The sequence below is a fragment of the Adiantum capillus-veneris genome, chromosome 7, assembly GCF_014529385.1.
Source record: "Adiantum capillus-veneris isolate H3 chromosome 7, ASM1452938v2, whole genome shotgun sequence".
NCBI lineage: Eukaryota > Viridiplantae > Streptophyta > Polypodiopsida > Polypodiales > Pteridaceae > Adiantum > Adiantum capillus-veneris.
Window position 1 is genome coordinate 46,183,914 of NC_140937.1, and position 26,877 is coordinate 46,210,790.

General features: G+C 44.2%; 1 protein-coding gene across 3 annotated transcripts in view; it reads right to left on the minus strand.

Moving 5' to 3' along the window:
• Positions 1–26,877, minus strand: part of LOC147453786 (putative potassium transporter 2) — a 71,389-nt gene that overhangs the window by 21,645 nt on the left and 22,867 nt on the right. For all 3 annotated transcript variants that reach the window (XM_086515882.1, XM_086515883.1, XM_086515881.1), the window contains 2 exons: positions 10,466–10,711; positions 10,272–10,322 (listed from right to left, as the gene is read on the minus strand). In XM_086515882.1, coding sequence (XP_086372008.1) covers positions 10,272–10,322; positions 10,466–10,711 — 297 coding nt within the window. The remainder of the gene's footprint in view (positions 1–10,271; positions 10,323–10,465; positions 10,712–26,877) is intronic.

Here is a 26,877-nt window from a genome sequence, read left to right on the forward strand (position 1 = left end):
CTCCCACTGCGACTTTTGCTCACTAACATAAGCTTTTAACATATCAAATAAAGTGAGTTCATGACTTCAATTTGCCCATCCATTTGTGGATGAAATGATGAGGAGAACTTTAGGTTGTTCCCAAATTTTCAAATAAAGCACACCAGGAATTACTGGTAAACTTGGAGTCCCTATCAGAAATAATTTCTGAAAGCACACCATGCAACCTAAAGATATGTTGTATAAAGAGTCGTGCAGCTTGTGAAGACTTCAATGTTCTATGGCAAGAAATGAAATGTACTTGCTTACTGAATCTATCTATGATGACCCAAATCATGTCACTCCCTTGCGGTGTCCTTGGGATTCCTGTGATGAAATCCATGGTGATAGACTTCCAAGGACCATCTGGTACTGGCAAAGGTTGTAATAATCCTGGAGCCTTTTGTCTTTCGAACTTTGATTTTTGACAAACCAGACATTTTTCAATGAAGTTGTGTGTATCCTTTCAAAGTGTTGGCCAATAGAAAAAGCGCTCTAAAGTACTTAGAGTGGCTGCTTGTCCTCTATGTCCTGCATAAGGTGGTTCATGACTTTTTTGATGAAGAGGGAGAGTGATGCATAGCCGATTATCCATCATGAGATATCCATCTTTGATGCAGTAGTTTGGATGAGCCTCTCCTTCTTGCAACTTCAACCATAATGTTTGAAGATGCGCATCCTTGTCATAGGTATTTTTCATACCATGAAAGTCTTCATGATGAGCCACTGTGGTTGAAATTTGGGGAACTCTTGAAAGAGCGTGTGCGACCACATTGTGCTTCCATCATGAGATATCCATCTTTGATGCAGTAGTTTGGATGAGCCTCTCCTTCTTGCAACTTCAACCATAATGTTTGAAGATGCGCATCCTTGTCATAGGTATTTTTCATACCATGAAAGTCTTCATGATGAGCCACTGTGGTTGAAATTTGGGGAACTCTTGAAAGAGCGTGTGCGACCACATTGTGCTTGCAAGGAGTATATAAGATTTGAAAATGAAACATAGACAAAAGTTTTCCCACTTTGCATGCCTTTCCTGTAAGTGCTTTTAAGTGTTGAAATACTTCAAGCTTTGGTGATTAGTTCTTACAATGAATTCATTGCCTAAGAGATAATGTTTCCAATTCTTCAAAGCATGAACCACAGCCAAAAGCTCTTTCTTATAAATATCATACCTCTTCTCTGCATCATTTAGGCGTCGGCTTTCAAAAGCTACTGCATGGCCTTCTTGATTGAGCACAGCACCAATGCAATTGCCACAAGCATCTGCTTCAACTATGAATGGTTTTGCCAAGTCGAGGATGATGAGAACTGGGCCTGAAGTGAGTGCGACTTTCAGCTTTTGAAAAGCTGCCCTCTCTTTCTCCTTCCATTGAAAAGTGCTATTCTTCTTGGTTAGGTCATGTAGAGGAGAAGCAATGTGGGCAAAATGCTTGATGAAGCGGCGATAGTAAGAGCATAACCCCAGAAAAGATCGCACCTCATGCACATCACGAAGATCTAGCCATTCTTGGATTATTGTGATCTTGTCTAGATCCATTTGAATGCTTTCTGAAGAGATCACATGCCCAAGATAATTTATTTTATGCATGAAGAACTCACTTTTCTTACCATTGATGAGAAGCTGATTCTCATGAAGTTGCAAAACAATTTCCAGATGTTGCCGATGCTCTTCTGCATTCTTGCTAAACACAAGAATATCATCAAAGAAAGTGCCAACATATTGGCGGTGACCCCTAAAGATGCGCTCCATCATGCGATTAAAAGTTGCCGGTGCATTAGTTAATCCGAAAGGAATCACCAAGAATTCGTATAAGTCAAAAGAAGTACGGAGAGTAGGCTTGTGGGTACCTTGTGGAATCACCCTGATCTGGTGATAGCTGCTCTTTAGATCAATCTTGCTGAAAATCTTGGCGCCACCTAGGCAATTCAAAATGTCATCAATTCGTATAAGCCAAAAGAAGTATGGAAAGCAGTCTTGTGGGTATCTTGTGGAATCACTCTGATCTGGTGATAGCTGCTCTTTAGATCAATCTTGCTGAAAATCTTGGCGCCACACAGGCGATCCAAAATGTCATCAATTCGTGGAATGGGAAACCTGTTCTTCACAGTTATTTTGTTGAGTGCCCGATAGTCGATGCACATTCTGAAGGTGCCATCCTTTTTCTGAACAAGAAGAGCTAGAGAACAAAAGGACGAGCTACTAAGCTTAATCAACCCACGACTAAGTATGTCTTCCACTTGCTTCCTAATTTCCGCTTGTTGAGGACGGCTCACTCGATAAGGCTCAATGTTGGGAGGAGAGCTACCAGGGACAATATCTATTTGATGATTTTCAGGCCTTTTCTAGAGGTAGTTGATAAGGAAGATCTTTTGAAAAACAGTCTTTATACTTTTCCAAGACTTTGAGATGTTCGTGATTTTCAACATGCATCTTATCATGACTATCATTTACATAAAGCAAACAACATTGCACACAATCCTTAATTGCTCTGGAGGCTTGAGTGTGGGTATGGTGTCCCCACTTACGCCTGCTTTGATCTCGTACTTTTTGCCTTTATGGGTGAACTCGACGGTCTTCTTTTGAGAGTAGATGGCTGAGTCCACTCTATGGTTCCAAGGCATGCCAAGTATGACATCTGCGGCGTCAAGATCTGCATTGCGAAAGGTGTCTTGATCTTTGAAACCTTGAAGTTCAAATTTAAGCTTGCCGATATAGGGTACAATTGTCTTCAATGTGTCTTTGTCATTGGCATTTAGGGCTTGGTGAATCTCTAGGGGTGTCTCCATGTCGTCATTCTTCATGCCAAGTTCTTTGGCTAAATTCCAAGAGATGAAATTTTCGTTTGCCGCGGGATCGATTAGAAACAAAGCTTGCTTTCCTTGAAATTGTCCCCAAGCCTTAAGTAATTGACACATTATTGGAGTATGGTTTGTATTGTTTGTCACAAGACGGGCACCACATGCCAATAGAAAAGAACAGACTGAACAAACTTTTAGCACTTTAATAACAACTGAACTGAAAGAGAGAGAGACGACACGTGACACGGAGTGGCAGAATTCCACCCCATAGAGTATTGGCCCCAAACCTTGGCGCCCCTTTCGGTATTTCTTTAAATTGCATCAACACAAAACAAGCCGGTACTCCAGACTCTGCACCTTCTCTAGGAAGCATGCCAGAGAATGAGCCCTAACCTCATATTTAAAGGTCCTTGGCCTAAAAAGCAATTACAGTAAAAAGCCTTCAAAACTCAAAAGCTTCTAATCCAAAAGCAAAGCCAAAAAGCTGTCAGCGCAATTTACGGAAATCGGTACAACCTGCCACGTCATCAGCCAGCGCAAAACGCGAAAATCGGTATAGCCTGTCACGTCATCATGTCAACGTAATTTTTGAAAATCTGCCACGCTGCCCTTAGGGTTAGGGTTAGGGTTTTTGCGGTTTTAGGGTTAGGGTTTGCAAGTTTTAGGGTTAGGGTTAGGGTTTTTGCGGTTTTAGGGTTAGGGTTTGCAAGTTTTAGGGTTAGGATTTTCAGAATTAGGGTTTCAACAATTAGGGTTTTTGGAAGAAATTAGGGTTAGGGTTTTCTGCTCTCGGACAACCACATCATCACTTTGTGACACTTCTTCTGTTACTTGTTCTTCTTAGGGTTTAGGCCCCTCGGCCACATCTGTAAGTTGGCTCCTCTCTTTAGGCTTTTGACATGTCACCAGTTTGTTACATCTCCCCTTCTTGAAAGAGAGTAATCGTCCGCGATTACAACATATCTGCAAAACAACTCAAGTTAGCTCAAAAAAAAATAAAATCCGAGGGACAATCAGTTTGCTCTTTTTATCAAGGAGTTAGCTTCTCCTTTCGACTGTTTTGATCAAGGAGTTAGCTTCTCCTTTCGTCGAGATTGGAACTCTTGATATTCCGGCGTAGTAAAATTAGCCATCACACCCAGACCGTACTGATCTTCCAGGGTTTCTTTATGCACTAAAATTACATTCCCACGCAATCTCATCCAATTAGGAATATTTAGTGATTGGCACATCACAATGCAACACAAATGCTCACATATGCATGCTACAAGACATAGAAATATAAAAAAGGCGCCGATGAACACTCCTCCCGAATAACCTAACAAGGTCTGGGCCGAGAGATATTCAACGACTCCCTCATCACTCCTCCCGCATAAACTAAAAAGGTCCGGGCCGGGAGATATAGAGGCCTTTTACAACCAAACGTCCCCCAGACCGTAGCCTGCGTCATTTGGAGGTGCTGAGAGTAACCACTGCTCAAACTTCTTAATACTCCTTCCGCATAACCATCCAGGTCCGGGCCGGGAGTCACAACAATAATTATTTTACAAGCATACAACCACACGCTCCCCAGGCATCGGCTTGTGTCGTTTGGACGTTTTCAAACATACAACGAAACGCTCCCCAGGCATCGGCCTGCGTCGTTCCAAGGTTCAAACCAAAACAATATTTCTCACTTCTCCACCCGGGAGTAAAATCACCAATCATTGAAACCAATATTAAACCGGAGTCAAACAATTTAAATCAACACCAAAACAGGTTGAAAACAGATACCATCCATTTCAAACAAATTCCAAACAGGATCACCAAACAAGTTCAAACAGAACTCAAACTTAAAAAGCAATCTTGACATCAGTCGAGCTCAAAAAGTCGAGTGACTTTCCGTCTTGAAACCTGCACCAAAAATTAGGGTTAGGTTCCTTCCATGAGGTCGTAGCCGAGCACAGCATGGTCCATCAGCTCTTGGACAGACAATGTTTCTTTGGCGGCGGTGGTAGTCCCAAGAGATAGCATTCACACCGAACCTCCAAGGTCATCTGTTTGTGAAGAGACATCTACTGGGAGATGTCGAGAAACGTCAAGTTATAATCTGCTAGGATTTCCATGGCAAGCATTTCAGGATACCCCACTTTGCCAGAAGTTGCACTCCGAAGGAAGATGTCAGAAACCATAAAACTTCGGGGAAAATTTTTCTTGAAAGCTTGCCAAGTCCTTGGAAGTGTGCGGCTTGGTAGCTATAGACATCAACATCTGCATGGCACTACTTCTGAGAAAAACAATGACTTGAAACAAATCTGGATCCTTCTCTTGCAAGTGATCTTAATTGGCTTATGCCCTGTAAGACGCTGCGCTGAAGACGGGAGCACGCCCGATGCGCAATGAAGGGTGGGAGTGGCTAATAAGTCCGGGTTGGAGGGCGAAGATACCTCAAATAAATTTCCAATAGCTCTGTTTGCTCTTTTGTAGGACCGGTATGCTTTCAGAAAAGCACACGCCTGATGCTCTGATACCATTGTCACAAGACGGGCACCACATGCCAATAGAAAAGAACAGGCTAAACAAACTTTTAGCACTTTAATAACAACCGAACTGAAAGAGAGAGAGAAACGACACGCGACACGGAGTGGCGGAATTCCACCCCAGAGAGTATTGGCCCCAAACCTTGGCGCCCCTTTCGGTATTTCTTTATATTGCATCAACACAGTACAAGCCGGTACTCCAGACTCTGCACCTTCTCCAGGAAGCATGCTAGAGAATGAGCCCTAACCTCATATTTAAAGGCCCTTGGCCTAAAAGGTAGTTACAGTAAAAAGCCTTCAAAACTCAAAAGCTTCTGGTCCAAAAGCAAAGCCAAAAAGCTGCCAGCGCAATTTACGAAAATCCGTACAGCCTGCCACATCATTAGCCAGTGCAAAACACGAAAATCGATACAGCCTACCACGTCATCATGTCAACGCAATTTTTGAAAATCTGCCACGCTGCCCTTAGGGTTAGGGTTAGGGTTTTTGCAGTTTTAGGGTTAAGGTTTCCAAAATTAGGGTTTGCAAGTTTTAGGGTTAGGGTTTCAGAATCAGGGTTTCAACAATTAGGGTTAGGGTTTTCTGCTCTCGAGCAACCACGTCATCACTTTGTGACACTTAGGTTTAGGCCCCTCCGCCATATCTGTAAGTTGGCTCCATTCTTTAGGGTTTGACACGTCAGCAGTTTATTACATTGTTAACCACATCTCGTATAGCATTGATTGTGGCCATTGGCTTGGCTTTGTCATCAGAAGAAACCTTCTTGTTTCCTTTGTTTGCACACTGCTTTGCTATGTGTCCCTCTTTACCAAATTTGAAGTACTTCCCTTCTTTCATATATTGTTGTTTCTCTTCTTTAGTAAACTGCTTCCTTGGAAGATATAAGGTTGAATTAAACTGGGGAGCATTAGAAAATGAGTAGGGTTTCACCTTCTTTGGATTTAGAGCTGATTGTTGGTGCTAATTTTGTCCCTCTTTAGGGACTGAATTTGCTTCCCAATTGGCTGGCCTCTTCTTATTTCTCTTCGAAAGAGTCTCCACTATTGTGCTCCAACTCCCATGTCTCCGCATGGTCTATGAGTTCCCTAAGATTAGAGCAAGAGTAATGATTTAGAGCAATGCAAAGTTTAAAATGCAAACCTCCCTGAAACTTCCTTAATTTTTTAGAGTTGCCGATCTTCTTGAATTGTTGGACTTTCAAAAGTAGCTCCCAAAACCTCTTGATGTAGTCTTCCAAAGATTCATTTTTCCTTTGCAACAAGCGGTCCCACTCCATCTTCACATCCCTCTTGAAATGGATCGGAAGAAATTGGGACTGCAGCATGCGGACAAAACTTCTCCACGATCGTGGGGCAGCACCATCATACTCCAATCCCGTCCACCAAGTGTGAGCTAGATCGGTCAAATGTAAAGCTGCAAACTTAATCTTCTCCTTCTCTTTATACTTCTCACGACCAAACATTATTTGAAATTAACGAACAAATATTAAAAGAAAATTAGGAATTCGTGAGCAATCATACATACTAAACTTGACCTTCTTCTCAAGTTGTGAGAGTGACTTGGTCTTCGTCTTCTTGTGCCTTCTTCCATGCCTAGATCTCAAAGTAGAGGAGGACGAACTTGTCTCAAAGATGAAGAAGAGGGTGAAGAATATCGATGTCTTTGCCTTCGATGAGATTTTCTGTATGAATGAGGTATCTCCTTGTCGCTTGATGATGACCCATCTGAAGATTCACTAGATGAATTTGATGAAGAGGATGTACTTCAGCTTCGATGGCTTCTCTTCTTTGAGATAGAGCGTCCTCTTTTGTCTCGTCCATTCTCCTTCATCACTGCTAATGGGCTTCGTGATCGGCTCCTTCCATTAGAATTGCGTTGCTTTGCTGGCTACTCTTTCTTGGCTTCATTGGGCTTCTCGCCCTTGTCGAGTTCGAGAAGTTGTTCTCGAATAGAGCGGTTCTCCTCTTGCAAACTTTGAAGACCTTGTAAGGTAGCAGTGTTTGTGTCTTCCATTAGTAAAATAAGAAATGGTCAGGCAAAGGTGCACACAATCAACTATAAGCACTAGTAGCGTAGGGGTGAGGATCAAGCCAAAGCTCTGATACACTGTAAGAGCCCTGAACAACTAAGAGTGCTTAAAGAACTTGACAAAATGACAAAAATATTAACCACAACACTTCAAAGAGACAAGAGGTAAAATGAGGGTTGAAGATGGGCAACCCCCCCCCCCCCCCCCCCCCCCCCCCCGCCGAAGGAAATAGATTTCTACTCAACCCAAGTACCTTAAGATTGATCTCAATTAATCAACCCGAGAGTGGGTTCAAGTAGACTCGCATTCGTAGACCATGCAAGATGCCATGTGCATATGCATAAAAGTAAACATAAGTAGACTTCTCAAACATATGCACAAAGATAAAATTTAGCTGCTGCATATGCTAGAGAAGAGATCTAGTGTCTTGGTTGCTTGTCGGATGAATAGAAGAGCGCAAAACTGAAGGGAAAGAGTAGAATTTTCAGATTTATAGGTGTGCTGCCTTGAAAAACAGCAAGCTAGAGAGAGAGAGAGAGAGAGAGAGAGAGAGAGAGATATGGCTTCTTGAGGATGAAGGAATAGTAAGCGCAGAGAGAGATGTTGATGGTAATGAAGGGGGTTTCTTGGGCTGATGGTAGAGGAAAATTCAATAAATAGGAGATGGGAAAATGAGAGGGAAAGTGGCTTTATTTATAGAGAAGTTGTCTCAAGAGAAAAGAGAAAAGGGAAAAGTTGAAGAGGATTGTGACAAGTGTTTAGTACAAGATAAAGTTGGCATTACAAGTGTCTCTTCCTTTATAAGCTTTTTGACAAGTATCCACACACTTGTCTCTTCCTTTGAAAGCTTTTTGACAAGTGTCTCATCTTTTGGAAAGTTTGTGACAAGTGTCCCGCCACGTGTCCTCCTTCTGGAACCTTCCTTCTAGAATCTCTCTTCTAGAATCTTCTAGAAGCTTCCATCTTGGAACTGCTAAAAACACACATTAATATGGGTATCAATTGAAAGCTTTTCCTGAGTACAATACGGTTTTTGCTTCAAAACATGGATTTAACATATCTATGAGGAGATAAAGCATTCAATGCATTCAACCTACATATGCATAATGAGCAATCTTCATGATCATGCCATCTTGTTGATTGTAACTTTCTTTTCAGGCGGATCTAGCCCACACTCCAAGGCATCAACCCTTTCTATGTGCAAGTATGATCCCGATATGCACGAGTTACAAGTCACAGGTGCCCTATTGGGTTATCTAGGAGGGAGTGTGCACTATCTATGTTCAAACCCACTGTGTGGGTCCACCTTAACATATGTGGGTCCACCTTAACATGTGACTAATCATCGGTGATCATATTATGGTGCACTGTTCTAGCTATCTTGTTTTATAAAAGGAAAACACACTTGTAAAATTTAAGATTAATAGAAAAAGGATACAAGTTCTTTTCTATTGAGGTGTGACAGGGGAGGAGGGGAGGGGGGGAGGGGGGGGTAACCTCTTTCAGCATAGCAGTAGAGCCCAGGTGGGGCGCCCTCCCTTGGGTGCCCAAGAGGGCTTGTAGCAGATGTAGGGCAGCCAGCGTCTTGTTGTGGATCAGCCCAGCATTTTTGCTCAACAAATCAGCCCAAGTGTTTTTCATGGGCAGCAGATGTTGTGCTTGCAGATCATCTCTACGGTGCAACGTTTCCTCAGGGCTGCCTTACACGGGCTCTGTTTGTTTTTGAATAGTCAATGTTAGCCTTATCTGGGTGCAATGGGTGGTGGAGGCGTCAGATGGTTGGAGCTCTTGTCCCTCTTCTTCAACTTATTATATATCCGGTTTTTGCTTCTATAGGTTGAAGAGCCCTGTTGATAATGCTAGAGATGGTTGAAGGCCTCCTCTCCCGGATTTTTGGTGCAAAGTCTCTTTGCGGGGGTGATGTTTATTGTGCTAGGAGGCACGCTATTGTTACGGCCTTAGAGATCCAAAGTCTGATATTAGAGATTTCTTTGGTGGAGTTTTTGGTCTCCTCGTCGAAGTCTGAGTGACCTATTTCTGCTTCAGCTCTCTACTACTTTCTTCCCTTATTCTCTTGCTCCTAGCTTTTGTAGGTATTTATTTTACTTATTTGTCAAAGTCTTGGGCAGGGCAATTTACTCATCTATTGGGCCTATTGCAGTGTGCTTGTTTGTTTGAACTTTGCCTAGCTGGTAGTTTTTCCCCTATGTTTTGTAGCTGTTGGATATCCCAAGGGTTGCAGATCCGTTATATTTTGTGTGTTGATGTAATGCCTTCGAGCCTGTAATTTGAATTACGTAATGCAAAAGGGTACCAAGCCCCCCTGCTTTTGCGCGCCCGCGCACACAGATGAAATGAAAGACCTATGAGACCAAAGAGTTACATCATGGTGAATCTGATACAAGGTCTTGATAAAAAGAAAGAAAGAAACTAACTAAACAGAAACACTATAGAGCTGTCAAGAGGGGGGGGGGGGGGGGGGGGGGGGGGGGGGGAGAGAGAGAGAGAGAGAGAGAGAGAGAGAGAGAGAGAGTTATGAAGTGCTCTATCCTAGACATGTGATCAGAATCTTTTCACATATCTTGTCTATACAACCGCCTCCCCCTTTTTCCCTTTCTCTCTCTCACATCCCTCCTTTAGGAATTGCCTCGCCTGGTTTTGATTTCGTTTTTGCGAGAGCTAGTTATGAAGTCGTATATACTGACATGTGATCTACAATTATACAACCAGCATGGCATCGGCATACATCTCAATTTGATATTTCATTTTTCTTATTATCAATCCTGAATTCAAAACCTTTTTGTGCTCTATAAATTTTTAAATTCAGTCCAGGCCTACTAAACATCTACAAGAAAGCAATGTTAGATTGAAAATAATAATCGGAGGCAGTATTAGCAACTCACGTTCCTCTATATGTTTTGCTGCAAGATCAATGCCAGAGACCGCTGCTAGCACTGCACACAAAAGCTCTTTTAAATGCACGTAAAATCAGGTATAAAGATACATGCATCATGGGTATAAATTACTGGTCATAACAGGACCAATCCTAGTGTAAAGAGAGTGTTATATCTTGACATAAGGAGAAAGAACAGTGTACCAGAAATCGGTGGTGTTAGCACGCCATCACCAATCATCATACACGTCCCCAATAGAACAATAATCAGTAAAATATTATGAACGAGTTTGTGCTGCTCTAAAAAGCGTAAAATAGCATGTTTGCTTCTTCCCCGGGAAGCAGAGTCCAGGTTGTAAGTGGATAACTCTTCGTCCAACTCCTGTTGGTTAGGCAGGAGGTTCAACTTGGTATGCCGGCATAGAAGTGAATAAAGAGCAAACGTCCCACCTAGGTCAAAAAAAGGAAACAATCTCTCTCTCTCTCTCTCTCTCTCTCTCTCTCTCTCTCTCTCTCTCTCTCTCTCTCTCTCTAGAACTCTATGTACTCCTCTAGTCAAATGTTCAACCATGTATGTTTTCTTGGTCCCATAGGTCATATTTGACCTCCGAGGCCGATAATGAAATCTATCTATCTATCTCTCCAAAAAGTGGGGCTTGTGACCCTTTGCATTACATAAAATCAGCCATAGGTCCATCGACAAGGAATATGGAAAAACCTTGAAAGATATACAAAGAGATTTTAGGGGGAAATACCCATACAACCACAAGGTACATCAAAGGATGGGGCTTGTGAGCCTTTGCATTACAATATATCGGCCATAGGTCCATATACAAGAAATATAGGAAAAACCCCCAAAGATATACAATGAGATCATGGGAGTCAATACCTATACAACCACAAGGCACATCAAACATAGTTACCAAGAACGGGAACGGGAACCGGCGGGGGGGATGGTCGACTAATGTACGGCTTGAATTACCTCCATTCAGCTTTAGTCCCAAATCAACTCCTAAACAACCCCAAACCTGCCCTCAAACTGCCCCAAATATGTCCCCCAAATAGCCCCAAATCTGCCCCCAAATGCTTACTTTTGCCCGTTTCACCCCGTTCCGGAACACCATTCCGGTTACACCTCGTTCCGAAACGGCGTTCCGTTCCCGACTCCGTTTCGGGAACGTGACTCGTCCAGAACGCCGTTTCGGAACATTTGGGCTGCGATCCACCCGTTCCCTATTACACTGATATCAAAGGATAAGGTACTCTAATCAAGAAGTGGTAAAGAAGCTCTGTAACAAACTTGGACACCCCAAGTCTAGAATCTGGCACGACACACGAGAAAATACTTGAAATCTTATCACAATTTAGTCAGAGACGACACACGGCCCGACGTAGTTCCGTGCCTAGAGGTATTGGCCCCAAAGTCTAGCGCCCCTTTCGGTATTTATTTTTATATTATACCTTGAGCAAAGTACAAAGTCCGAGGGTGCTCTCAAGCAAAAACTGAGAGAAGTGTAGCAGACTTGGACACTGTGGGTCTAGAATCAATCACGACAACACCAAATAACCACTTCAAAACAGTTCACAGTTCACAATAGATTTGCACTGGCCCAACGGAGTTCCGTGCCTAGAGATATTGGCCCCAAAGACTGGCACCCCTTACGGTATTTCTTTATGTATTAATCAGTTCAAAGTACAAGAGAGTGGTTAGGGTTTCATTCTCAGACTCTGCGTCCAGATGCTCTGCAGAGTGCGTGCCCAAACCACTTATTTAAAGTTTACAAGGGATGCGAAAAGCAGAGCCCCAAAAGCTTCAGATCAAAAGCCTAAATAAAAGCAAAGGCTCTTTTTTTTTACTCTCAAACTCACTTGAGTTTTAAAATAAAGCAAAGAATTCTCTTTCTCCTCAAATTGCGTTGAGAAAAAGCATCAGCTGCCGCAGCCCTAAATCAGCGCTGCAAACTCCGGGATTCTACCACGTCATCAGGCTGGCGCTTTTCACTGCTGCCCTTTTAGGGTTAGGGTTAGGCTTTTTGTTGTTTTTAGGGTTTCTGGCAGATTTTGGGGTTTGCATGTTTTAGGATTAGGGTTTGCACATTTGGGGTTTTCAACAGCCGTCATGATTTCGGCTCTCGGGCAGACACGTCATTACTTTGTGATATACCCCCCTCTTGAAAGCATTGTAATCGCCCTCGATTACGCCTGCAAAACAGACAGAGGCCATAAACCGTCTTAGCAGACACTGACTGTTAGTACCTGCGTACTAGGAACACACATCTAGCACATGTACCAATCAACAGTCACATCACAGGACATCACTAGACATCACAAAACATCACATGACCTTCAACATTCATTCGGATCTTAGAGCATGATTTATCGACAATGTAGCTAGCAATTGCATCTAGATCCAATCGGGACCTCATCGATGTCAGATTGACTAACCCCTATTGCAACCATGTCTATTCGAGATCAATTAGACCAAAATGCGGCAGTCATTTCATCTATCAATTCTTGCAATTCAAAGAGTCGAGAACAAATCGGTATCATAATCAGGAATTTCATTTCATAAAGTCATCCAGCAGAATATTGTCAGCTCTCAATATCCCTGAAGCTCAATAAGACATCAGTGACTTTAGTATCAAAAATCAAGGCATCTGTTGACAAAGGAGCGGAGTGACTCCCCTCTTGTGCATCCTACTGCACCATATCTCCGACTGAGCTGAATTCTGGGTTCCATTTGGAGTAGAATATGCTAAATCAAAAGCATCAAGGTAAAGTTTCACAATCCGAGGAGTATCTGCTAGGTCCTCCTCCTCCATCCACTTCGCATCAAATGCACGATAGTTCTTGAACTTAACCAAGAACCGCCTTTGGACTTTTACCTTTCTTCATATCCTTATGTGCCAAAATCTCTTCAGGAACAAGGATTTCCTCGTTTTCTTCCACTTCGGGTTTTGCTCATCAGGCTCCCCATCATCAGGCACATCACCTTTAAAAGGTTTCAAGAGACTCACATGAAATGCATTGTGAATCCTCCAAGTATCAGGCAGTTTCAGTCAGAAGGAGACATCATCTATTTTTTTAGTGATCTGGAAAGGTCCGTAGTATTGTATACTAAGCTTTGGAAAAAGCCTCTCCTTTCCCTTTTTCTTTCTCAGGCGTGCCTTCTCAAAACGTAAGACCACCCAATCATCCTCCTTCAATTTCAAGTTGCGACGATGGCGATCCGCTACCTTTTTCTGTGGTTCTTGAGACTTCTGCAAAGTCTTGCGAACCTCGGCAAAAGCCGTATCTAAGTCTCGTCTGGGCCACAAACAATCTCGCTAAGTGATCCGGCTTGACTGTTTTCTTCACTGGAATGAAATGAGCCTGTTTGCTAAATCTGTCAATAACAGTCCAGATCCATCGTGACCACTCTTCTCGGGAGATAAAAAATGAAATCCATTGCAATACTTTCCCAAGGGCGGGTGGGTATGGGTAAAGGCTGTAACAATCCCTGGGCTTTATGCCTGTCAAACTTGACCTTCTAGCATACTAAGCAATTGTGCACAAACTCTTCCACATCCTTAGTCTCGGCCAAAAGAAGTCTCTCTCTACCCCTTTCATGGTGGTAGCAATGCCGCGGTGACTAGTAAAAGGTGGATAGTGGCATTCAATCATAACCTTTTCTCTCAACGGCTGTGTAACGCACAACATGGTTTTTCTCATCAAGTAGCCATCCCGAATGGAATCCCGCTAGTGTCTCCCCATCCCGTATCCGTGTAAAAACGTCTGCAAAATCTATATCTGTGGCATACTGGTCGACCATATCCTCGAAGCTCCTATGATGTACGCGGAAATAGCCAGAACCAACGGCTTCCGAGACAAAGCATCTGCCACCACATTCTTCTGTCCCTGCACATGGACAATCTGGAAGTGAAACTGTGACAAGATGTTCGCCCACCGTATCTACTTTTCCGAAAGCCGCTTCTGTGACAAGAAGTAGCGCCAACTCTGATGGTCTGTAAAAACGGTAAAATCCGCTCCGAGTAGGTAATGCCACCACTGAGTAAGAGCATGGATAACCGCCAAAAGCTCTTTCTCATAAATCTGTGCTGTCATCTCGGCCTTGAGAACAATCGACTCTCGTAAGCAATGACATGGCCTTCTTGCATTAAGACCGCACCCAGACACGTCCACAAGCATCACAATATACTTCAAATGACTTCTGCAAGTCTGGCAAAGTCAAAACCAGTCCTGTAGTCAATTTCTCTTTCAATGTCTGAAAGACAGTCACCTCTGTGGGTCCCCACGAGAAAGGCACTCGTTTTTGTGTCAAGATATGCAAAGGGGAAGCAACCTCTGCAAACTTTCGAATGAACCGCATGTAGTACGAACACAGTCCCAAGAAGCTTCTAACTTCATGGACATTCTTCAAATCGGGCCAATCACAGATAGTCTCTATCTTGGCCGGATCCATTTTGCACTTCTGCTGCTGAGACAATGTGTTCCAAAAAATGTATCTTTGGTAGGAAAAATGCACTTTTCTTTGCGTTAATCACGAACTTGTGATCTCGTAATGCCTGAAAGACCTGAAGCAGATGATCTCTGTGTTCTGCCTCATTCTTGGAGAAAACAATGATATCGTCAAAGAAAGTGCCAACAAATAGCCTGTACTCTCGAAAAATCCTGTCCATCATCCGGTTAAATGTCGCAAGAGCATTGGTTAAGCCAAAAGGCATCACCAAAACCTCAAATAACCCAAAAGTCGTCCGAAAAGCTGTCTTGTAGACGTCTCCCGACGCGATTTTGATCTAATGATATCCACTCTTCAGATCAGTCCTGCTAAAGCACGAGGATTCCTGTAATCTATCGAGTATATCATCGATCCTAGGAATCGGAAATCTGTTCTTGATGGTGATTTTGTTGAGAGCTCTAAAATCGACGCACATTCTCCAAGATCCGTCTTTCTTCAAAACCAACAACACTCTAGAGCAATACGGAAGTACTAGGCTAGACAAGACCCTTGGTTCATAATCTCTTCATTCTATGCTCGGCTCACAGGTAAGGTGGCCGGTTCCGTGGTGTGCTTCCAGGTATCAGATCAATGGTATGATCTTCAGGCCCTCTAAAAAGCAATCGGCATGAGTGTGGAGAAAAATCTTGGCGTTCTTTTGTTCAGGTCAAAACATATTCCACCTTTATCCATCGTTCAGTTCTCTCCCAAAAGGATGAGTAAAGAAATTGAAGGTCATCAAGTACAATCTCTGAGCCCTTCATTTGTCAAAGTCGCTTTCTCGGCCCGGTAGTCAACCACGGCGTAGTTCTTGTGGTACCAAGGGATTCCGAGTAGAACGTCACTCGCGTGCCTTGAACACCCCTATCATTGCAAACGAAGTTTGCCAATGCTCGGTGTGATGGCAACATCCCGTCCGGGTGCCACTCGAACTACCTCCGCCTGTGGCCTCAGTCTGTCGGGCGTAGTTCCAAATCGAGCCGCCAATTCCAAGTGAAAAGAAGTTGGCCTTGGCTCCTTCAAAAGAGCTTCCTGATCCTTCACTTTGCCCCAAAAACAGCAAAGTTTGTACTTTCATTCATTTGATTCGGTTCAGGTCCCACGCCATGTGGTACCAGTTCTGCTTCTTATCTGCCTTTTCTGCCACGTCTCTCAGTTGCTTTAGAACTTTCTGGCCTTTCATCATCTTGTTCATTCGGTGCCTTGTTAGGGCACTTCGCGGAGATATGTCCATGTTCCCCGCATCCAAAGCACTCCCCCTCCTTGATGAAGCGAGCTCTCTCCTCAGGAGTAAGCTTGGGTCGTGCATCCTTCTTTTCTGGGTTGCTCTTTCTCTTTCTACTTTTATTTGCTGAAGTCTGTTCGGCTCGTTGTGTCATGACCTCATCGATGGGGTAGGTCAGACTGCCAGAGTGAATGGCAAAGCCCCGTTTCGCATGACTCATCAACTCTTGAATAGAAGCTGACTTTTGTTCCAAGCAGTGATCTCGGATCTTTGTAGGTAGACCCAAGGTAAACCGCTCAATCTGTTCTCTGAACGAGATCTTCTTGAATGAAGAGGCACGTAGAAAAGAGCTCCGGAATCTCTCACAATAAGCATCCATTGTATCTCTCTTGGTCATCCGAAGATGGTTCCAAGCAGCTCGTATATTGCGTTCATACTCTTGCGTTAGCCAAGAAGAAATAAAACGCTTCTTAAATTTCAGCCATTTAACTGGCGCAGTCTTGTTTAATAGAAGCATGGACCACCAAGTTCGAGCATTCCCCGTAAAATAAGAGGCAGCTCTCTGATCCTTGGAGTGCTTTCAGTAGCGTCCTCCTGCGAAAGCGATGTCAAACTGCTGTATAAAAGACAAAGCCTTCGAAGCATCTTTATATCCTGAAAAAGTGTCAAATTTGATCGACTATCCACCTTCCTTAAACTCTCTGACTTTCTTGCTTTTATCTTCCAGAAAGTCATACTGGTAGGCTTTATAAAAATTCTTCTTGTTCACATAAAAGTTGTCGTCATCAGAGTCTGAACTATCTGTAGACGAGTCCTCTGTAGAACTATCACTCACTGGGCGAGATTTAGACTTCTTTGCCTTTTTCTTCCCCTTTTCGAAGCGTTGTTTCTTGCTTCACTTTTTGCCTTTTCTATCTTCTTCACTCGAATCTAAAGAGCTAGAAGAACTGTCAAAAGAAGAAGAAGAAGAAGAATTGGGTACTCCTTCAAACCGAACATGCTTCTTCTGTTTCGTTGCTTTGTCAAATGTCGACTGACGACCCAAATAACCCGAAAAGTCAGTGCCTTTCTTCTGCTTTTTGCAGTGCTTTTTGGCTTTCTTCTGCGCGTCAAAAAGCTGAGCAATCCGTGCATCAACCACCTCTTCCAATTCCTTCTCTGAATATTTCTTGCGAGCAGAAGGTTTCTTGAGAGCGGGTTTCGGGGGTGGTGTTGTGGTATTCTGCCATTGCTCGTGCACTTCTTGAAAAGAAGTCTCGCTCATATATTTTGCCAATTTCGGGTCCTTCGCAAAACTGAGCATCATCTTTGTTGCATCGCCAATCAATTGACGATGCTTCATCTCTCGTTGCTCCGCCTGAGTAGGCCGAGGCGGGCCATACTCTTTGCCGGAATCTTCATTGTGATCCCTGCCCGCATCTCCGGATGCAGAGGGAGTCGACTGATCCTAGCGTGAAGCCATAGGTGCCGCGGAAAAAAATATTTGGGATCAGATTTCCCGTAGAAGAGAAATCAGCCGTGCTCTGATACCACTGTAACAGACTTGGACACTCCAAGTCAAGAATCAATCACGACAGCACCAACTAACCACTTCAAAACAGTTCACAGTTCACAATAGATTTGCATTGGCCCAGCGGAGTTCCATGCCTAGAGATATTGGCCCCGAAGACTGGCGCCCTTTTCGGCATTTCTTTATGTATTAATCAGTTCAAAGTACAAGAGAGTGGTTAGGGTTTCTGTCACAAAACAGGAGCGTACACGACCACTTAGAAATCTGAAAAATTAAAATACTTTGCAAATGTGAGAGAAGGGAGAAGATCGACACAGTATTGGGGACCACAAGATGGGCTGGTCCCCCCCCCGTCAAGAGTATTCTTTATTCAGGGAGAATTCATATACAAGCACGAGAACCCGAGGAAACCCCTCCGTTCTGTAATCTTAGACCCGAAGGTCGTTCTTTCCCGTAAAAGGGCTTGGGCACAAGGCCGTTCTTTCCCGTAAGGGACTTAGGCGCGAAGCTGTACTTTCCCGTAAGGGACTTAGGTGTGAAGGTCGTACTTCCCGTGAGGGAGGATTCTTGCAAAACAACCACACAAAGCAATACTCGCGATGTGTAAACGACAAATTATACCTGTTGCTCCTTGCTCGGAAAAACGACCTCCGTACTTAGTCGACACACGAACACTTGCAATTTCCGTCGCCAACACTTGCTCCAAAATCCCAGCGCTAGCTCCTTCTGCTGCTTCCGGCGTGTCCAAAACTGGAACGCTAGCTGCCCTGTTATAGGCCCTTGCACCCGACGGGAATAGGAGCCGAAAAAGCAGAACTTGGCGCCCCTAGAGAGAGGAGAGAGAGGGATCGCTGAATCAGCCCCCCCCCCCCCCCTGCGTAGCTTTTTAGTGCTGGCTTTTTTTTAAGAAGAGCCTTGCTTTATCTTATTATAATAGGGCTGGTCACTTAAAAGTGGCCGGCCACTTTATAAAATAAAGTGTGAACCTGTTCAAACTTTAAAAACTCACTGAGTTAGTGAAAATAATGCTACACGAACACATTCCAAGCGTCCCCGGGTGCAGAACACGGCACAGATGCAATGCAGACACAGACTCCTCGCGGAAAAACATTTGCCCTCCCGCGAATGTTGATACTTTTCGTAAAAAGCTTCATTGAACTCATCTTTATTCTTGTGCTTGCGTTCTTACGCGTATTTTCTTACTCAGTTCGGATTTCCTCCTTAGCCTACAGAATGCCCCCTTACTGATGCACCCGTCACCCATCATGTGACGCATCAAGGGCACTCGTAACCCGGCCCTTTCCACTGAACTTACGGAAACTCCTTCGCGATGTTTACAGTCACCCATCAAATGACACATTAGAGTTGTCCGTTCTTGATGGCAATTCCTGTAGCTACAATCTTTTAACAGTTCCTAGTGCACACAATAAAACATCCTAAAAAAGAGATTAATCATTAAAAATAAGAAAATAGTCCAATTAGTAACATCCCTCTGGCTTCTAAACAGTTGACCTCAACTGTAGTGCTTGGACATATACCTCCAGTATCTCGGGATAAGCTGCTAATTCCTCTTGCGTCATCCACTGAGCATCTAGATTCGAATAGTTCTTAAACTTAACCAAATACTTCCATGTTATCTTTCCGGATTTGAGAGGCCGCTCCTGATGATTTACTATCTGCTCCGGTTGGAGTATTTCTTCTGTTTCCTCAACCTCAGGAGGTTCCTCAGCACTAGGCTGGCTTGCAGGCGGTTCCACATACGGCTGGAGTAAACTGACATGGAAAGCATTATGGATCCTCCAATTAGGCGGTAGCTCTAATCGGAAGGTGACATCATTCACTCACTCAGTGATCTCAAACGGCCCATAATAACGGGTAGAAAGTTTTACCACCTTCCCCTTATGAGACGCTTGTTTCTTAAGTCTTGCCTTCTCAAACTTGAGTAAGACTAACTGTCCGACTGTTAAGTCTAGATTCCTCCTGTGCTTGTCTGCAACTTTCTTATGCTTTTCCTGAGAGCGTAGAATAGCTCTCCTAACTTGCCCGTAGGCTGTGTCCAAATCACGGACAAATTCATCTGCTGCAAAGATCTTATCCTTAGTTAAAAGGATCGGTGGAAGCAAAGGCTTACCATAGAGAATCTCGAAAGGTGCTTTCCCCGTCGATGAGTGTATGGTATTGTTATACGCATACTCGACAAGAGGCAAATATTTCTCCCAGTCAGATTGCCGGTCTGACACATAAGCTTTTAACATATCCAATACTGTGGAATTGGCTATCTCACTTTGCCCGCCCGTTTGAGGATGGTAGGCAGATGAAAAATTCAGCTTCGTACCAAGATTCTCAATCAAGGCACGCCAAAAATTTCCTGCCATGCGAGGATCTCGATCACTCACAATAGACTTAGGCATTCCATGATGCTTAAAGATCTGTGCCAGGAAGACCCTAGCCATATGATCTGCTTTGATCGTTTTCTTGACTGGTATAAAGTGTGCTTGCTTGGTAAACCTGTCCACAATGATCCAGATCGCGTCATTTCCAGTCTGAGTTCTAGGGAGGTCCATGATGAAGTCCATGGAAATACTTTCCCAAGGTTCATTAGGCACAGGCAAAGGTTGTAGCAACCAAGGCGTCTTATGCCGATCATACTTCACTTTTTGGCAAACCAAGCATTCCCTGACATACTTATCAATGTCTGCTTTAAGGCTAGGCCAAAAGAAATATCTTTCCATTGCTAAGGTCGTAGGGAGAATACCCCGATGACCCGCATAAGGCGAAGCGTGTGCTTCATCCATGATCTTCTTTCTTAATGGTTCCGCCACACATATGGCCTGATGGTGGTAGAGATAACCGTCCCGAATGGAATAGGGAAACTCATTCTCTCCACGATGTAGCTTTCCCCAAATGGTGGAGAAATCTGGATCATTCGGATACAAATCTGGTAGTGCTTCTAATTCTTGGTGATACACCGAAGTGATAGCGTTCACCCTTGGCCGCCTAGACACTGCGTCCGCGACCACATTCTTACTCCCAGTCGTGTGAAGGATATGGAAGTGAAACATAGACAAAAAGTTTGCCCATCTCATCTGCTTCTCAGATAGTTTCCTTTGCGTAAGAAAATACCACAAACTCTGGTGATCGGTCTTGATCACAAAATCCGCTCCTAGAAGATAGTGCTTCCAGTTGGATAAGGCGTGAATCACAGCCGTGAGTTCCTTTTCGTAGATTGATGCATGCAACTCTGCATCCTTAAGCCGTCTGCTTTCGTAGGCCACTGCATGGCCTTCTTGGTTTAACATTGCTCCGATGCAATCGCCTGAAGCATCGCACTGAACCTCAAATGGTTTCCTTAAGTCAGGCACTATCAAAATAGGTCCATGGCTTAGCAAGTACTTGAGCCGATCAAAAGCTCCTTGTTGTCTCGATCCCCATCTGAAAGGAATCTTCTTCTTTGTCAAATCATGAAGTGGTCCTACTACATGGGCAAATCCTCGGACAAACCTTCGATAATACGAGCATAATCCCAGGAAGCTACGTACATCATGTACCGTAGTGGGAATAGGCCAATCTTCTACCACTCGGATCTTGGCAGGATCCATACTCACTTGATTGTGAGAGACTATATGGCCGAGATAGTGTATCTCTGAGAGAAAGAACTCGCTCTTCTTTGCATTCACATGCAACTCATGCTTTCGCAATTCTTGAAACACTAGGTCCAAGTGCTTCCGATGTTCCTCTTCTGACTTAGAGAAGATGAGTATGTCATCAAAGAATACTCCCGTAAAAGCTCGATACGGGCTGAAAATGCGGTCCATCATGCGATTGAACGTCGCAGGAGCATTGGTCAAGACAAAAGGCATTACCAAAAATTCATATAGTCCAAAGGTTGTGCGGAAAGCAGTCTTATGGACATCCTCAGGGGCGCTACGTATCTGATGATACCCACTCTTCAAGCCTATGCGACTAAAGACACTTGCACCCTGCAACTTATCAAGTATATCATCAATCCGAGGGATCGGAAAGCGATTCTTGACCGTGATCTTGTTTAGAGACCTATAGTCTATGCACATTCGAAACGTGCCATCTTTCTTCTGCAGCAGTAGAACTGGAGAGCAGTAGGGTGAAGCACTTGGCCGTACTAACCCTTTCTCTAGAAGCTCGTTGACTTGCTTCAAAATTTCCTCTTGCTGAGCAAGACTCACCCGATAAGGGGGTTGATTGGGAGGCCAGCTACCCGGTATGAGATCTATGCGATGATCTTCCGGGCGTACCGGAGGGAGTTCATCAGGAAGTGTTTCCGTGAAACAATCTTTGTACTTTTCAATAAATTGAAGACGCTTAATTTCCAGACTAGAGGGAGAGTCCCCACTAGTTTTATCCTTCTCACGTGCAAAAATCAAGTAAGCAGAAACACACTTCTTCATTTCTTTCTTAATGGAGATATGGCTTACAATTGGGAACTGCCAATCTCCTACATCAGCATGAATCTTTATTTTCTTACCCCCATGATCAAAAGTGAGGGTCTTTTCCACATAATCGGGAATAGGTGTCATGTGGAAGTGCCATGGCATACCCAAGATGATATCACATCCCTCGATGGGTGCCATCAAATATGATTCGCGGTCCTTGTACTCGCCAATCCGAAGATTGAGCTGTCCTTGCACGGGAGTTGCATTGGTTGTCAACCCCTCGAATGCCGATCCGGATGTAACCGGTGTGCCAAGCTGAGCCGGTGTGAGGCACATACGTTCCGCAGTATCCAGGGAGATGAAGTTATCCGTGGATCCTGGATCATAAAGAATCAGTACTCGCTGGTTGTTCAAAGACCCCCAGCCCTTCAGAAGTTGACGCTTCCCTTTCTCCGTTTCTGTGTTTCCTTGAACATCTGGAATTGAGTTCGAGCTTGGTGGTGCGGGTTCCTTCCTTGATTTCTCTTGCCTCGTAGAGGCTTGTTCTTGCCGTTGCTGCTTTAGCGGGCAATCCGGTTTCATATGTCCTTTCTCGCCACAGTAGAAGCATCTTCCTTCCTCTCTGAAAGTTTGAAGTTGAGTGGGAGAAAGATACTTAGTTCGCTTGCCATTGCCCTCTGGCTTCTTAGAATGATCATAGTCCCTAGATGGAGGACGTTTTCTTCCTTGGCCCCATTGGTCATCGTAGACTCCTCTTTGTCTTGCACGGTAAGTGCTATGTTCCATTTTTCTGGGCGTCCCAGTTGAGTGCAAATCCTCAGCAATGATTGCTGACTCCATCATCCTCTGAAGAGTATCATGCGGATACACTTTCATACTCTTTCGAAGCTGCGGTTGGAGACCCGCTTTGAACTTTCGTTTCTTTTCCTCGTCGGCAATCTTAATGAAGGGAGTGACCTTCAGAAGAACCGACCAATACTTGTCCACATAGGTCGTTACTCTTTCATGTTCCTTCTGGGCAAGCCAGTCCCATTCCTTCCGTATGTCCTGCTCGAAGTCAGGCGGAAGAAATTGTTCATAAAATTCAGATTTGAATCTCTCTCAAGTTCTGGCCTGAGAACCTTCCAGAATCTTGGCTAACCACCAATTACTTGCCGTTTCCTTGAGGTGCATCCCCACATGGCGTAATTTGGATCTTTCTGTGAAGTGCCCATTGGTAAAGGCGACTTCAAACTGTCTGATGAAGGACAGTGCTTTGGAGATATCTCTTCGTCCGTTGTAGGTTTCGAACTTGATGTCCTTGTCGCCCGATTTGAAGACTCTCATGCGATGTTGAGACTTGCGACCATGCTTCTTGAATCGTGGCTTATCTTTAGGTTGATGTAGGGTAGTAGTAGTGGCGGCTTTCTTCTTCTGACGAGACGATCGAGAAGTAGAAGTATAATCAGGTGAGTAAGATAGAGATGAGATAGAGATGTCCTTGCTCTCGTTTAACAAAGAGAGCGCTTTTTCCTGGCCTTTCCTTGGAGTAGGCCGTTCATTCCGATCCGAAGATCCTTTGTGCACCTCGGCACGTTCTTCTTCTCCTTCCTCCTGTGGTCTCATGCCAACAGTGTGGTCTGGATGCCCGGCTGCATCGGTTCCATTCGTTTTCTCATTCCGCCCAAGAGCTTTTGGACATCTGGCAATAGTAAGATTTGTTGCAAATCCGCAAGCTAAGCTTGCACTCGTTGAAGCTCCTCTTCAACGCTTCTCCCTTGGCTCTTCCCGTTCTTCCCGGAATCGTCCTTCTTTGCAGAGAAAGAGAGGAGTCCGAGCTCTGATACCACTGTCACAAAACTGGAGCGTACACGAGCACTTAGAAATCTGAAAAATTAAAATACTTTGCAAATGTGAGAGAAGGGAGAAGATCGACACAGTATTGGGGACCACAAGATGGGCTGGTCCCCCCCCCCCGTCAAGAGTATTCTTTATTCAGGGAGAATTCATATACAAGCACGAGAACCCGAGGAAACCCCTCCGTTCAGTAATCTTAGACCTAAAGGTCGTTCTTTCCCGTAAAAGGGCTTCGGCACAAGGCCGTTCTTTCCCGTAAGGGACTTAGGCGCGAAGCCGTACTTTCTCGTAAGGGACTTAGGCGTGAAGGTCGTACTTCCCGTGAGGGAGGATTCTTGCAAAACAACCACACAAAGCAATACTCGCGATGTGTAAACGACAAATTATACCTGTTGCTCCTTGCTCGGAAAAACGACCTCCGTACTCAGTCGACACACGAACACTTGCAATTTCCGTCGCCAACACTTGCTCCAGAATTCCAGCGCTAGCTCCTTCTGCTGCTTCCGGCGTGTCCAAAACTGGACCGCTAGCTGCCCTTTTATAGGCCCTTGCACCCGGCGGGAATAGGAGCCGAAAAAGCAGAACTTGGCGCCCCTAGAGAGAGGAGAGAGAGGGATCGCTGAATCAGCCCCCCCCCCCCCCCCCCCTGCGTAGCTTTTTAGCGCTGGCTTTTTTTTAAGAAGAGCCTTGCTTTATTTTATTATAATAGGGCTGGTCACTTAAAAGTGGCCAGCCACTTTATAAAATAAAGTGTGAACCTGTTCAAACTTTAAAAACTCACTGAGTTAGTGAAAATAATGCTACACGAACACATTCCAGGCGTCCCCGGGTGCAGAACACGGCACAGATGCAATGTAGACACAGACTCCTCACGGGAAAACATCTGCCCTCCCGCGAATGTTCCTGCTTTTCGTAAAAAGCTTCATTGAACACATCTTTATTCTTGTTCTTGCGTTCTTACGCGTATTTTCTTACTCAGTTCGGATTTCCTCCTTAGCCTACAGAATGCCCCCTTACTGATGCACCCGTCACCCATCATGTGACGCATCAGGGGCACTCGTAACCCGGCCCTTTCCACCGAACTTACGGAAACTCCTTCGCAATGTTTACCGTCACCCATCAAATGACACATCAGAGTTGTCCGTTCTTGATGGCAGTTCCTGTAGCTACAATCTTTTAACAGTTCTTAGTGCACACAATAAAATATCCTAAAAAAGAGATTAATCATTAAAAATAAGAAAATAGTCCAATTAGCAACAGTTTCACTCTCAGACTCTGCGTCCACATGCTCTACAGAGTGTGTGCCCAAACCACTTATTTAAAGTTTACAAGGGATGCGAAAAGCAGAGCCCCAAAAACTTCAGATCAACAGCCCAAATAAAAGCAAAGGCTCTTTTTTTTAATTCTCAAACTCACTTGAGTTTAAAATAAAGCAAAGAATTCTCTTTCTCCTCAAATTGCGTTGAGAAAAAGCATCAGCTGCCGCAGCCCTAAATCAGCGCCACAAATTCTGGGATTCTGCCACGTCATCACGTTTGGCGCTTTCCACTGCTGCTCTTTTAGGGTTAGGGTTTTTGTTGTTTTTAGGGTTTTTGGTAGATTTTAGGGTTTGTAGGTTTTAGGGTTAGGGTTTGCACATTTGGGGTTTTCAGCAGCTGTCATGGTTTCGGCTCTCGGGCAGACACGTCATCACTTTGTGACAGAAGAGTGGCCCTGGCAGTGCTTATAAAGACCCATGGCCTAAAAGCAATTACATGAAAAGCTTCAGGTCTCCAAAAGCATCTGATCTCTTTCTCTCTCTAGCGCAAAAGCTGCCAACGTAATTTGCAGACGTTCGAACAGTCTGCCACATCAACAGCCAGCGTGTTTTGCAAGCGTCCGTACAACCTACCACATCAGCATTGTTGCGTACTTTTTTTATATCCTTTTGTCCGTTTGGGCCCCTTCGGAGGGGTAACTACCATAAGTTGGAACGACTTGTGAGTCGGTTTCTTAGTGGGACAGTGCCACGTCATCATTTTGTGACACTCTGGTGTAAGAATCCTACCAAAAACTACCAAAAGTCTCTCCGCCTTTGGCAGTGTAGCAAAACCACGAAGTCCGAACAAGGACAACCATTTGCTTGAAAAAGTGTTTAAAAATCCTGTTTGGAATTTGTTTGAAATGGATTTTATCTATTTTAAACTTGTTTTGGTGCTGATTGAGATTGCTTGATTCTGGTTTTGATGTAGGTTTTAGTGATTGAAAATTTGTGATGAACTCATGGCTCGGGTTTTCCTGACATCCGAGTACAGAGTATTTCTAGTGCGTGATTCAGAGTAGTGACGGGAGCACTGTGAAAGGGAATATATGTAAGGCCACCAAGAACGGGTACTTCTGATGCGTCACATCGGATGGGTGACAGGGAGCATCGGGAAGAAGTATCCGCCATCCGCGAACGGACATCTTTGATGCGTCATAGGATGGGTGACATAGAGCATCGTGAAGGAGATTGTACCGTAAGTTCGATAGGAAAGGACTAGGTGATGGGTATTCCTGATGCGTCACAAGGTGGGTGACGGGTGCATCAGAACGGGAATATCCATAGTCAAGAGAAAATTGTAACAAATTGCTGACGTATCGACCTACTGAAGAACGGAGCTATCGGCCGAGGGGCCTAAACCCTAAGAAGAACAAGTAACAGAAGAAGTGTCACAAAGTGATGACGTGGTTGCCCGAGAGCACAAACCCTAACCCTAATTTCTGTCAAAAACCCTAACTGCTGAAACCCTAGTTGTGGAAACCCTAACCCTAAAACCTGCAAACCCTAATTTTGGAAACCCTTACCCTAAACCTACAAACCCTAATTATGGAAACCCTAAAACCTGCAAACCCTAATTTTGGAAGCCCTAACCCTAAAACTGTAAAAACCCTAACCCTAACCCTAAGGGCAACAGGCAGATTTTCGAAAATTGCATCGACTGATGACGTGGCAGGCTGTACGGATTTCCGTGATTTACGCTGGGAGCTTTTTGGCTTTGCTTTTGGACCAAATGCTTTTAAGTTTGAAGGCTTTTCATTGTAATTGCTTTTTAGGCCAAGGGCCTTTAAATATGAGGTTAGGGCTCATTCTCTGGCATGCTTCCTGGAGAGGGTGCA